The following is a 13,656-nucleotide window of genomic DNA, read 5'->3' on the forward strand; positions in this document are numbered from 1 at the left end:
AGTGTCTTCAGTCCGGCAGCTGACGTGGAGCTGCGGGTCGGATGTGTGTACATTAGAGAGTGGAACTCAGTCCTCACTCTTTTCATCCAAAACATTCCTGAAAATGATAAAGAAATTTGATAAAAAGGACGAGGAGGCGGGTAAGAATTAATTTAATTTGTTTTCCTCATGTTATTCCGTGCTGTTGATTGAATAAACGGTAATGTGTGCTAGTTGTTAGCTTAGCTCTTCATTGGCACTTCATTGCTGGTGCAGTTAATTTACTAACATTTTTAATGATATAACACCTGCTCCAGGATTTAAATATAAATTATATTAATGTTTTGTGCGGTTTTGTAGAACAGTATGCCGAGATAAATGCGCTGAAAGTCTTTACTTTGTGTCTGGAGAGTTAGCATAACCACAGCTGGCTAATTTGTTTATTATTTACTTTAACTGGATTAACTCATGACTATAATCTGTGTTAGTCTGTCTTTATCTTTATTTTTAATTCTTACACACTGTGCATAAACGTAGGATAACTTTGTTTTTGGTCATTTGACATGTAATCCAGCCAAGTCTTTAAGGTAGACAGGTATATTTAATGTATGTTTAAAGTACACGTTGAGGTATATTTAAGGTAAACTTGAAGGTATATGGATATATTTGAAGTATACAGGCATATTTTAAGGTACTGTATGCGGTGGTCCTGTGACATTTCAGCCTCATGAGGATCTGTAGTAGTATATTAAATCTCCATACAGTGCTGGTGTATGAACTCTTATTTATCATGTGTTTGTTCACAGGAAGTGGCTCCAACCCGTTTCAGCATCTGGAGAAGAGTGCTGTCCTGCAAGAGGTGAGAGGAGAAAGTGACACACGCACGCAGGCTCTTCCCTCACATCTGTCACACATCTGTCCTTTACATGATCACAGTGTGAACAGAGAAAACCCACACTGACTCTGATCTGTTCTGTATTATATGGTGCTGGAGAGAGATCTGACTGTGTGCGTCAGAGTGATCTGATGTTTTCAACAGACTATTATTTTGTTAATATACTGACAATCCAGTGCTGTTGGTGTGCTGCTCGTGTTGTAGGATCAGGTTGTTGGGTTTGGGAGTGGTTGGATTAGGGTTTTTTGTTTGTGTGTTATTGAAGTTTTTGAGTTGGTAATTTGGACATTTTATAGGTGTTTGAGCAGGTGGATTTGGTGTTTAAAGGTTCTGACTGCAAAGCTGAATTCTGGGTAAAATGTTCTATTTCTGGGCGGCATGGTGGTGTAGTGGTTAGCGCTGTCGCCTCACAGCAAGAAGGTCCGGGTTCGAGCCCCGTGGCCGGCGAGGGCCTTTCTGTGTGGAGTTTGCATGTTCTCCGCGTGGGTTTCATCTGGGTGCTCCAGTTTCCCCCACAGTCCAAAGACATGCAGTTAGGTTAACTGGTGACTCTAAATTGACCGTAGGTGTGAATGAGTGTGAATGGTTGTCTGTGTGTCAGCCCTGTGATGACCTGGCGACTTGTCCAGGGTGTACCCCGCCTTTCGCCCGTAGTCAGCTGGGATAGGCTCCAGCTTGCCTGCGACCCTGTAGAACATGATAAAGCTACAGATAATGAGATGAGATGTTCTATTTCTGTTGCTGTTGGAGTTTCAAGATGTTTCACTGCTGCACACACACCGTGTATCCTGTGTGTAAACATTTTGCTGTGACCCGCATTTTATGATTCCGGAGATTGCTGAAGCAAGTGAGCGACAATATCACGTGACCACCATGGGGCATGTTTGAGCTACTTTTAACCAAAACAAGTCGGTGTTGGCGAACATGGCAGACTCGGCTCTCCCTCCAGTGGAAAAGAAAAGGAAAGCCTGCCTAGAGTGCAACTGCAAGATTAGACGATGTGTCATTTTTCTGGACAGATAACTAAATAATTCTAGCGCTTAGCTATCTTAGCCTTAGGACCCATGGGCTCGACTCTATGGTAGCGGGTATGGAGTCTTGTCTTGTCTTCTTCCGCTTATCCGGGGCCGGGTTGCGGAGGCAACAGTCTGAGCATGGAAGCCCAAACTTGCCTTTCCCCAGACACCTCGGCTAGCTCCTCGGGAAGAACACCGAGGCGTTCCCAGGCCAGCCGAGAGACATAGTCCCTCCAGCGTGTCCTGGGTCTTCCCCGGGGCCTCCTCCCGGGGGGACATGCCTGGGACACCTCCCCAGGGAGGCGTCCAGGAGGCATCCGAAAGAGATGCCCGAGCCACCTCAGCTGATTCCTCTTGATGTGGAGGAGCAGTGGCTCTACTCCGAGCTCCTCTCGAGTGACTGTGCTTCTCACCCTATCTCTAAGGGAGCGCCCAGCCACCCTGCGAAGGAAACTCATTTCGGCCGCTTGTATCTGCGATCTTGTTCTTTCGGTCATTACCCAAAGCTCATGACCATAGGTGAGAGTTGGAACATAGATCGACCGGCAAATCGAGAGCTTTGCCTTTTGGCTCAGCTCCTTCACCATGACGGACCGGTAAAGCGACTGCATCACTGCGGAGGCCGCACCGATCCGGCTGTCGATCTCGCGCTCCATCCTTCCCTCACTCATGAACAAGATCCCGAGATACTTAAACACCTCCACTTGAGGCAGGACTTCTCCACCACCCTGGAGAGGGCAAGCCACCCTTTTCCGGTCGAGAACCATGGCCTCGGACTTGGAGGTGCTGATTCTCATCCCAGCCGCTTCACACTCGACTGCAAACAGCCCCAGTGCATGCTGAAGGGCCTGGTTTGAGGAAGCCAACAGGACAACATCATCTGCGAAAAGCAGAGATGAAATCCTGTGGTTCCCAAACAGGATTCCTTCCGGCCCCTTGCTGCGCCTAGAAATTCTGTCCATAAAGGTTATGAACAGAACCGGTGACAAAGGGCAGCCCTGCCAGAGTCCAACATGCACTGGGAACAGGTTTGACTTACTGCCGGCAATGCGAACCAGATTCCTGCTCCGTTCGTACAGGGACCGGACAGCCCTTAGCAAAGAGCCCTGAACCCCATACTCGCGAAGCACCCCCCACAGAATACCACGAGGGACATGGTTGAATGCCTTCTCCAAATCCACAAAGCATATGTGGACTGGTTGGGCAAACTCCCATGAACCCTCGAGCACCCTATGAAGGGTATAGAGCTGGTCCAGTGTTCTGGGACCAGGACGAAAACCGCATTGCTCCTCCTGGATCCGAGGTTCGACTATTGGCCGAATTCTCCTCTCCAGTACCCTGGAGTAAACCTTCCCTGGGAGGCTGAAAAGTGTGATTTCCCCTATAATTGGAGCACACTCTCCAGTCCCCTTTCTTAAAAAGAGGGACCACCACCCCAGTCTGCCACTCCAGAGCCACTGTCCCCGACCGCCACGCGATGTTGCAGAGGCGTGCCAGCCAAGACAGCCCCACAACATCCAGAGACTTGAGATACTTGGGGTGGATCTCATCCACCCCTGGTGCCCTGCCACCGAGGAGCTTGCTAACCACCTCAGTAACTTCGGCTTGTGTAATGGACGAGTCCACCTCTGAGTCATCAGCCTCCACTTCCTCAATGGAAGACGTGACAGTGGGATTGAGGAGATCCTCGAAGTATTCCTTCCACTGCCCGACAATGTCCCCAGTCGAGGTCAACAGCTCCCCACCCGCAATGTAAACAGTGTTGGCAGAGTACTGCTTCCCCCTCCTGAGGCGCCAGATGGTTTGCCAGAATTTCCTCGAGGCCGACCGATAGTCCTTCTCCATGGCCTCACCGAACTCCTCCCAGTTCCGAGTTTTTGCTTCTGCAACTGCCCGAGCTGCGGCACGCCTGGCCTGCCGATACCCATCAGCTGCCTCAGGAGTCCTGGAGGCCAACATGGCCCGATAGAACTCCTCCTTCAGCTTGACGGCATCCCTTACTTCCGGTGTCCACCACCGGGTTTGGGGATTGCCGCCACGACAGGCACCGGAGACCTTGCGGCCACAGCTCCGAACAGCCACGTCGACAATGGAGGCAGAGAACATGGTCCACTCACACTCAATGTCCCCCGCCTCCCTCGGAAGCTGGGAGAAGCTCTCCCAGAGGTGGGAGTTAAAGACCCCGCCGACAGAGTGCTTGGCCAGATGTTCCCAGCAGACCCTTACCATACGTTTGGGCCTGCCAGGTCTGTCCGGCTTCCTCTTCCGCCAGCGGATCCAACACACCACCAGGTGGTGATCAGTTGACAGCTCAGCCCCTCTCTTCACCCGAGTGTCCAAGACACAGGGCCAGAGATCAGATGAAACGACAACAAAGTCGATCATCGACCTCCGACCTAAGGTGTCCTGGTGCTATGTGCACTTATGGACACCCCTATGCTCGAACATGGTATTCATTATGGACAAACCGTGACTAGCACAGAAGTCCAATAACAAAACACCACTCGGGTTCAGATCGGGGAGGCCGTTCCTCCCAATCACGCCCCTCCAGGTTTCACTGTCGTCGCCCACGTGAGCGTTGAAGTCCCCCAGTAGAACAATGGAGTCCCCAGTCTGAGCACCTCTCAGTACCTCTCTCAGGGACTCCAAGAAGGCCGGATACTCTATACTGCTATTTGGCCCGTAGGCACAAACAACAGCAAGAGCCCTCTCCCCAATCCTAAGGCACAGAGGGATGACCCTCTCGTTCACTGGGGTAAACTCCAACACATGGTGGCTGAGCTGGGGAGCTATAAGCAAGCCCACACCAGCCTGCCGCCGTTCACCATGGGCGACTCCAGAGAAGTGGAGAGTCCAGCCCTTCTCGAGGAGCTGGGTTCCGAAGCCCAAGCTGTGCATGGAGGTGAGCCTGACTATCTCTAGCCGGTACCTCTCAACCTCCCGCACAAGCTCAGGCTCTTCCCCCCCCAGCGAAGTGACATTCCATGTCCCAACAGCTAGCCGCTGTGTTCGGGGATCAGGTCGTCGAGGCCCCTGCCTTCGACTGCCGCCCAATCCACACTGCACCAGCCCCCTACGACTACCTCTGTGGGTGGTGAACCCACAGGAGGTCGGGCCCACGTCACCTCTTCGGGCTGAGCCCGGCCGGGCCCATGGGCAAAGGCCCAGCCACCAAGTGCTCGCGTACGAGCCCCAACCCCGGGCCTGGCTCCAGGGTGGGGCCCTGGCTGCGCCATACCGGGCGACGTGACGGTCCTTGATTTTATTTTATCCATAAGGGTTTTGGTGAACTGCTCTTAGTCTGGCCTGTCACCTAGGACCTGTCTGCCTTGGGAGACCCTAACAGGGGCGTAATGCCCCCGACAACGTGGCTCCTAGCACACAAACCCCTCCACCACAATAAGGTGGCAGTTCTAGGAGGGGCGGGTATGGAGTTCTGCACCTAATGTTTCGATCTTACAGAGAAAGAAACAAGAACACAAAAGCAGTGATGGAGAAAAGATATATAAATATTCGTCTTTTGTTTGTTTCACGGATCTATTCGCAAACGTGAACCACAAATTACATAAATCCCTGCGACTGAAAACTCTCTGAGATTGATGCAGAGTCACAATGTTTTCTGTGCATCGCCATCTTGGGTCCCAAAACAAACAGAGAAAAGTGATCCTCGAGATATTAAAATGATCACATCTCACCCGCGTGATGTGATACAGAGGAAAATGCCATGCACAATAAAATAAATAAATAAATTCAGATGACTTTGCAGTCAGTACATTTAAGTTGTTAAGTCCAAAGTTAGGGTTTTTAAATTTATTTTTATTTTTTTGTTATTTTGACTTTTGGTGAGCGTGTTTAAGTTGTTGGATCAGAGCTTGAGTCGTTAAATCAGGTTTTTGAAATGAGTTTTGCTGTTTGATTTGTTGAATTTGGTGTTAGATCAGAGTTTGAAGTTGTTGAGTTTGGGCTTTTGACTTGGGAGCTTTGGTCTGTTTGAGTTGCTGGATTAGTCTTGTGTGTTCTATCAAGTGTTTGAGTTGAGTCCAGTTTTGTGACTGTGTGGATGTTTGAGTTGTAATAATTGTGTAAATGTTGTGTGTCTTGGACTGAAACTCTGGATTGGTACCAATTTAACCTTTACATATTGTTGTGTGGGGCGGCACGGTGGTGTAGTGGTTAGCGCTGTCGCCTCACAGCAAGAAGGTCCTGGGTTCGAGCCCCGGGGCCGGCGAGGGCCTTTCTGTGCGGAGTTTGCATGTTCTCCCCGTGTCCTCGTGGGTTTCCTCCGGGTGCTCCGGTTTCCCCCACAGTCCAAAGACATGCAGGTTAGGTTAACTGGTGACTCTAAATTGAGCGTAGGTGTGAATGTGAGTGTGAATGGTTGTCTGTGTCTATGTGTCAGCCCTGTGATGACCTGGCGACTTGTCCAGGGTGAACCCCGCCTTTCACCCGTAGTCAGCTGGGATAGGATCCAGCTTGCCTGCGACCCTGTAGAAGGATAAAGCGGCTACAGATAATGAGATGAGATATTGTTGTGTTTATCTGATCATTTGACATCTTTAATGGGGTGTGTGTGTGTTCTGCCCGATAAATGGACCTGGGACACAATTTGTCCTAAAATACTTTGTGGCTGTGGATTTTTGCATATCCTGCAGGTTGTTGCTCAGAGCTCTGATATTGGTGTCTTTTTTTTTTTTCCCCCTCCCTTCTTCTCTCTCCCCTTCTTCTTTCCCCCTTTCAAGGCTCGCATCTTCAACGAGACTCCCATCAACCCACGAAGATGCCTCCACATCCTGACAAAAATCATCTACCTGCTCAACCAGGTCACTAATTTCTCCTCACTGATTCATCTGTTTTATTCCACTCTTGTTGTTTTCGTCTCGTGTTTTATGCGCTCTGATTCCCCCCCAGGGTGAGCACTTTGGAACCACGGAGGCGACTGAAGCTTTCTTTGCCATGACCAGGCTCTTCCAGTCGAATGATGTAAACATCTCTATATTTTCAACACGGCATTAAACTTTCAGTCACGTTTGTAATAAAATAAAAATAATCCCTTTTTTAAAAATTTTGTCTGTGTAGCAAACACTGCGAAGGATGTGCTACCTAACCATCAAGGAGATGGCAAACATCTCCGAGGACGTCATCATTGTTACGAGCAGGTGATGATCTCTTAGGTTATCTCATCACCCGGTCACATGATGCGTGTTCACTGCGAAGAACTTTACACTGTGTGTGTGTGTGTGTTAGTCTGACCAAAGACATGACTGGTAAAGAGGATGTGTATCGAGGCCCTGCCATCAGAGCGCTCTGCAGGATCACTGATGTGAGTGAAATGCACTTTCATTATGTATTAATTCATCAGTGATTTTCTCCCACGTTATTCACTGTCGTGTTTATTTATTTTTAAACTCTACCCGCTGAACTCTTTTAATGTGGGAGTTTAATGATGCGCAACGTAAAAATCCCACAGTTAGTGTTCACGAGTCACACCTGTGGCTTCTAATAATATAATCTTACACATTATATTATCTCCACCTCACACAGAGACCTCTATAGACCACAGGCGTGTGTAAGATGATGCATTGTTTTTATTTATGCATTTATTTATTTTATTTATTTACTGACTTTGTCTTTTTAATCCTTACGTTTATGCAATCATGGTATTCCATAAATATTAACAAACTGTTAACATAAAATAGCCATGTATATTGACGGCCTTAGTGCTTCAGTTAAACACAGTCACAAATAAAATGTATTCAAGTTTACGGAGTCTTAGATGGTATTTTACATCTTTTTAGTACAGTACATATTTAATCTGAAGTTTAAATTCTTTGTGTGTGCCGTCAAATAACTCGTCAGTTTGCAAAACAGTACTGAAAATTAGGGCTGTAACGATACACCCAACTCACGATTCGATTCGTATCGCGATTTTTGACCCACGATTCGATACACCCACGATTTTTTTTAAATGTGTTTTTAAAGTAGTAAATTTGACTTATTAACATTTACTTACTTACATTAACTATTTAATAACAAATAATTCAGACCACTGCAGAGAATGAGTAATATGTATGCAAAAATGAACAAATGTATATCCAAAGACTGTTTTATTTCTCAAAATAATACTGTTGAGCCGGAAGCTCTGTTTCTTTCGGTTCTGAAAGTCATTTTTCCAAATCGTGTAAATCCGTTAAGATTTTTTTTGAGGGGGGGGGTGGCTCTCTCACTGTCTCACTCTCATAGGGCCAGTGATTTTCTGTGATCGCGGAAAACAGATGGAAATTACAGAATTTTTATAGTGAAACGTTGCTCGCGTGTCAAAATGTAACTACCGCAGAAGGCTTCCGCCCAAGCAGACATGCCTTCAGTGTTGCCAGATATTGCTAACGTTTTCCACCCCAAAATATGTTCAAAACCAGCCAAAAAGCACCTAAACCCGCCCAATCTGGCAACACTGCATGCCTTTCTGGTCAAGTGATTGTGATTGGCTTGTGGCACACCTAGCCAGCCAGTGAGCTGCTTGTTTACAGATTCGCTCCCCGCGTCGCAACCAGAATGGCGACCGCTTAAAAGAAATGAATGCTGTGCCAGTGGCGAGTGTGGACGTTGCGTGACTCGCAGAAGATTGTCGCAGGTCGGCGAAAAAACGACTTACTAATAGATATAAAAAATAAAAGTAATTTAAGTAAATTTAAAATGTAATTTAAATAAAAAGTAAAGTATTCATAAATTGAAGTTTGGAAGCACCTCTGTTTTTGGGCTGAGGAGAAGTTTGAAAGGGTGTACCGCGATTCTGCCGCCTTGTATCGCGATACGGATCGTGGCTCTGCGTATCGTGATTTTGATTTCGATACGCATATTGTTACAGCCCTACTGAAAATATATAAAAATTTTCCATACACCCTGACCCTCTTTAAAAATAAATAAATAAAAATAAAAAAAAATCTATAAATAAGTGTATGTTTAAGTTTGTCATCAAATAACTACAAAGGCAAAGAAGTAGCGTTGGAAATGTATAACGTTTAAAGGTAGACTGCCTTTCAGATTTTTCAAGTTTAGGTCGTAAAAAGAATTTTCCCCGACACCCAGTTATTTTTGTTTATTGACCTGAAAGCTACTGAATTTGAATCACAGACTTCCAATTTTATTAGATTTTTTTAAAAATAGAACAATTAATGAATTTATTTCCACGTGGCTCTAAATTCTCGGGTATCTTTTCCTGCTTCACCGTGACCCAATTCAACAGTTACATCATGCATCACGTGGTGGGCTTTCCCCGTTCACGCAAGGCATTGTGGGATACAAATTTGAAACAGGAGAGAAAAATGGAGGACGTGAGTGTGCGAATGAAACGTAAAAGAGCGACTACAGTAACGGAAAGAAAGCGAGAAGAAAAGACGTTATGTTATATACGAAGGAAAGGAAACGCAGGACCAAACTAATAAATATCGGTGGTCAGCGAGCACCTCGGTGTGATCAGGTGTTCGTTTAGCGACAGAATGATGGAACTGTCAGCGCTTTTGTAGTCAGTCAGTGTGAATGTCTGTCTTTGAGGGGAGGGAGTGGTGTATCGGTTATGCGCCGTGCGGCCCTCACCACCCGCTGCAGGTCCTTCCTGTCCTCCGCGGTGCAGCTGGAAAACCACACCGTACAGCAGTAGGTCAGGAGACTCTATTACAGATCGATAAAAGTTGATCAGCAGGTGGCGAGGGAGGCGAGCTTGCTTTAACTTCCTAAGGATGTTTGTTTTATTTGTTTGTTTAAACTGCTCTTTCATAACTAATAGTCAATTTCCAAAGATGTACAGCAGCACCGGAAACGTATCTAATTTACCAAGCATCCTGAACGCCGTCCGCTCTTTCTAGTTTAATTAATTAATTAATTATAAATGTTTGTGGTCAAATAACTATACGGTTAATTTCCACTGAAGTGACATTAAGAATATATTAAATTGACCAAAAACATCCTGACACACTACTTTTAAATAGAAATGTATTTGTTTGTTTCTTTATTTAAATAAATTCCCCATCATGCTTACATCTCGAGTTAATGGCCATTACGAAAATAACTTTTTGCCGTTATGTTGATGAAATAACAGCCCCTGGGGTCGTGCCTCTGAAATCACCAGCTTATTATTATTATTATTATTATTACTACCTTTTTTTATTTTTTTAAAAGATGTGGGAAAGAAATTGTTTTGCTGGTCTGATGTCATGGTCCTGACTCTCGTTTATTCCTTCGTCTTCTAGACCACCATGCTGCAAGCCATCGAGCGATACATGAAGCAGGCCATAGTGGACAAAGTGCCCAGTGTGTCCAGCTCTGCTCTCGTCTCTTCTCTGGTCAGGACGAGTTCCTGATTTAATGTGGACTGTAGTAACGTGCTGACCATTACGATGTTTTAATTTGTGCTCACTGTGGTTGTTTTGTTTTTTTCTGCAGCACATGGTGAAGATGAGCTATGATGTAGTAAAGCGTTGGGTTAATGAAGCTCAGGAAGCAGCGTCCAGTGATAACATCATGGTGCAGGTTGGTGTAACACTTCATTAGATTTATTAATAAAACCGATCGGGGTTTTTCTTTATTTTTTTTAAGTTATAATTTCCATTTTGGTTTACAGTACCATGCCCTGGGCTTGCTCTATCACCTGAGGAAGAACGACCGCCTCGCTGTCACCAAGATGCTTAATAAGTTCACCAAGTCGGGCCTCAAGTCTCCGTTTGCCTACTGCATGCTGATCCGCATCGCCAGTAAGCTGCTGGAGGAGACTGAGGGAGGGTGCGTGATGATTTAATTTTAATACACACGGAAAACTTTTATTAAGGTTACTGTATGGAGTCGTTGCGTTGTTCAGGACCTTGTAGTTCAAAGTGTTTAGGATATAGTGCAGTTACTTTATACAGGTCATCGTACAATCTGTTCTACAAATACAAAAGTTTGTGTCTTTTTTTGTGGGCATTTTATTCCCCACTGCTTTTAAAAAATAAAGCAACATTAACTTTAATTTTGAGGGTTTCGCACAATTCAGTGTGAACAAAACAATACGGTATTTTCTTCTCGTTCTGTCCTTAACTTCGCGCTTCAAACTATACAATAAAATAAACACACTCAGTGATGTGGACTCAACAACAGGAGCAGCTGTTTTTAAAGAAAATTAAAAATACAAAACATTTGTTAAGCCACACAGCTCATAAAGATGTTTTCCAGTAAAATGCAAAAACTCACTGGTAAATATCAAATACATTCACGAGCAAAAACTGCATTTATAAACACATCACACTCTCATTTCTCAGAATAAAACAAACTCTTTCTCTCACACGCACCTGGACCGTAACACATTGTCTTTTCTCCCCTCTGGACCATTAAAAGCATATTTATAAAAAAAAAAAAACTTTATGTAAACCGTTTGAACACAGGGGTGGCACGGTGGTGTAGTGGTTAGCGCTGTCGCCTCACAGCAAGAAGGTCCGGGTTCGAGCCCCGGGGCCGGCGAGGGCCTTTCTGTGTGGAGTTTGCATGTTCTCCCCGTGTCCGCGTGGGTTTCCTCCGGGTGCTCCGGTTTCCCCCACAGTCCAAAGACATGCAGGTTAGGTTAACTGGTGACTCTAAATTGAGCGTAGGTGTGAATGTGAGTGTGAATGGTTGTCTGTGTCTATGTGTCAGCCCTGTGATGACCTGGCGACTTGTCCAGGGTGAACCCCGCCTTTCGCCCGTAGTCAGCTGGGATAGGCTCCAGCTTGCCTGCGACCCTGTAGAACAGGATAAAGCGGCTACAGATAATGAGATGAGATGAGTTCGAACACAACAATACAAGTTGAGTCTGTACATAATTGCACTTTATCACAACTTACACTGACCAGCTAAAAGTTCACTACTACAGTTACTCGTTACATCACTCGCTCATGCTGCGTCACTTCCTGATTTCCCAGACTGTGGGGGAGGGGCATAGAACATGCATGCGTTAATCACGTGCAAAAAAATAAAAATAATTAGTGGCGTTAACAGTAATTTGCATTAACGTGTTATTGCCTTAACTCTGACAGCCCTGAAATGAATCCTAGGAAAGGAGGGCGAGGTTTTTCTTTTCTCCCCCCCATCAGTGTTAGGATTGAGAGGCGATATATCATCACTGTTTGAGTTTCTGCATGCCTGTGTGTTTTCTTAGACATGACAGCCCACTGTTTGACTTCATCGAGAGCTGTTTGAGGAATAAGCATGAGATGGTGGTGTATGAAGCAGCCTCGGCCATCGTCCACATGCCCAACTGCACCGCCCGAGAGCTCGCCCCTGCTGTGTCTGGTTGGTTTCTGAATTTTTGTGTGTGTGTGTGTTTGTACATGGAAGCCCAGTTCTAAGATAGAAAGCCATAATTATGAGAAACCTTCTCGTTATTGCGGTGGTGGAAATGGGCTTCCGTGTGTGTGTTTTTTAAGACATTTCCTGATTGATGTTCATATTGGTGGCTTGTCCTCCTCAGTGCTCCAGCTCTTCTGCAGTTCACCGAAAGCAGCGCTACGTTATGCAGCCGTGAGGACCCTCAATAAAGTGAGTCTGTTTTCATGCCTGATACTTTCTGACGTTTGTGTGGTGGTGCTAATTTTTCACATCATCGTCGTTTCAGGTAGTATTCTTTTATTAATATCGAACCGTGCTCCTCAAGTCAGGACGGCATTCAGAACTTTTTCATTCATTTAATTATGTCATTTTAGACAGTAAAATGAATAACTTGTTCATGATTAAACCTAGAATTAAAACACTTCTATCACAATACACATTAATCATGAAGTTAAACGACTGAAATAAGTCTTAACTTAAAAAAACTGTGAGCTCTGCACAACTGAACTATTGACATTTAATTTGCTGTAGCAGCGGTAGCACAAATTGTTCCTCTCACTCAGGATCCTTTATTATTATTATCCTAACATTTTTTAGGATGCTATTTCTCCCTCAGTTTTCAACCAATTATCCCCAAATTTCACATGAAGAATACCTCTGGGCTGAATTAAGTTGCTATGACTTTTGGTGTTGATCTGGATCACCAAACCGGAATGATCCATGAAAAACTGGCTTTTTTTTTTTTCCAATCACTTATAACTGTTAATTTTCATGATTTTTTTTTTTTTGCAGGTTATTTATTTTATTTTTAATTTTTTTTTTGTTCAGGTCAGCTAGTGCAAATCACTGTGACTTTACAGTATCTGTATAGTTCAGTTTCTTTTTCTGATGGTGAATGGGATTTTAGTGTCCTCTAGTGGACAATAAGTAAAGAGTGATGACATTACCTACTAGTCCAAAGGCCTTATTAGTATTTGATTTAAATAGTTAGTAATCATTTGCTTTAGTATTTTTCTGTTAATGGTATAAAATTAATGTTAATGGAATTTATATGGTCTTATATACAGTGTAAATATTAATTATGAGTTACAAGGATATTTCTAATGCTGTATTGAGGCTTATTCATGGAATTTTTTTTATTTTATTTTTGGTGTATGACCCTTTAGAGGCTTAAGGGTGTTTTTTTTTTTTTTTTTTTTTCTGTAATGTTTTGCTATAGATTTAGTTTCACAGTATTATACCACCTTACACGTTTGTTTTTAACACACAAGTGTTGGGTATCTTTTTTTTTTTTTTTTTCAGCAGAACCTCAGCTTTTAGACTTTATCAATTTTTACTTTTTTTTAAACAATATACATACAAACCTTAAGCATTAAAAATGTCTCGAGTTATTTACAAGCAAAACAGTTGCTATGGGAGTGGTGTGGGAATTTT

General features: G+C 44.5%; 1 protein-coding gene across 1 annotated transcript in view; it reads left to right on the plus strand.

Annotated features, from left to right (window-relative positions):
* Window positions 1-13,656, plus strand: part of copg2 (COPI coat complex subunit gamma 2) — a 22,817-nt gene continuing 9,161 nt past the window's right edge. Inside the window, exons 1-11 of the mRNA XM_060903453.1 lie at window positions 1-140; window positions 786-838; window positions 6,630-6,710; window positions 6,799-6,870; window positions 6,967-7,046; window positions 7,135-7,210; window positions 10,137-10,229; window positions 10,330-10,416; window positions 10,508-10,665; window positions 12,053-12,186; window positions 12,365-12,432. Of these exons, the coding sequence (XP_060759436.1) occupies window positions 104-140; window positions 786-838; window positions 6,630-6,710; window positions 6,799-6,870; window positions 6,967-7,046; window positions 7,135-7,210; window positions 10,137-10,229; window positions 10,330-10,416; window positions 10,508-10,665; window positions 12,053-12,186; window positions 12,365-12,432 (939 nt within the window). The 5' untranslated portion in view covers window positions 1-103. The remainder of the gene's footprint in view (window positions 141-785; window positions 839-6,629; window positions 6,711-6,798; window positions 6,871-6,966; window positions 7,047-7,134; window positions 7,211-10,136; window positions 10,230-10,329; window positions 10,417-10,507; window positions 10,666-12,052; window positions 12,187-12,364; window positions 12,433-13,656) is intronic.

Source organism: Neoarius graeffei, chromosome 21, assembly GCF_027579695.1.
Source record: "Neoarius graeffei isolate fNeoGra1 chromosome 21, fNeoGra1.pri, whole genome shotgun sequence".
NCBI lineage: Eukaryota > Metazoa > Chordata > Actinopteri > Siluriformes > Ariidae > Neoarius > Neoarius graeffei.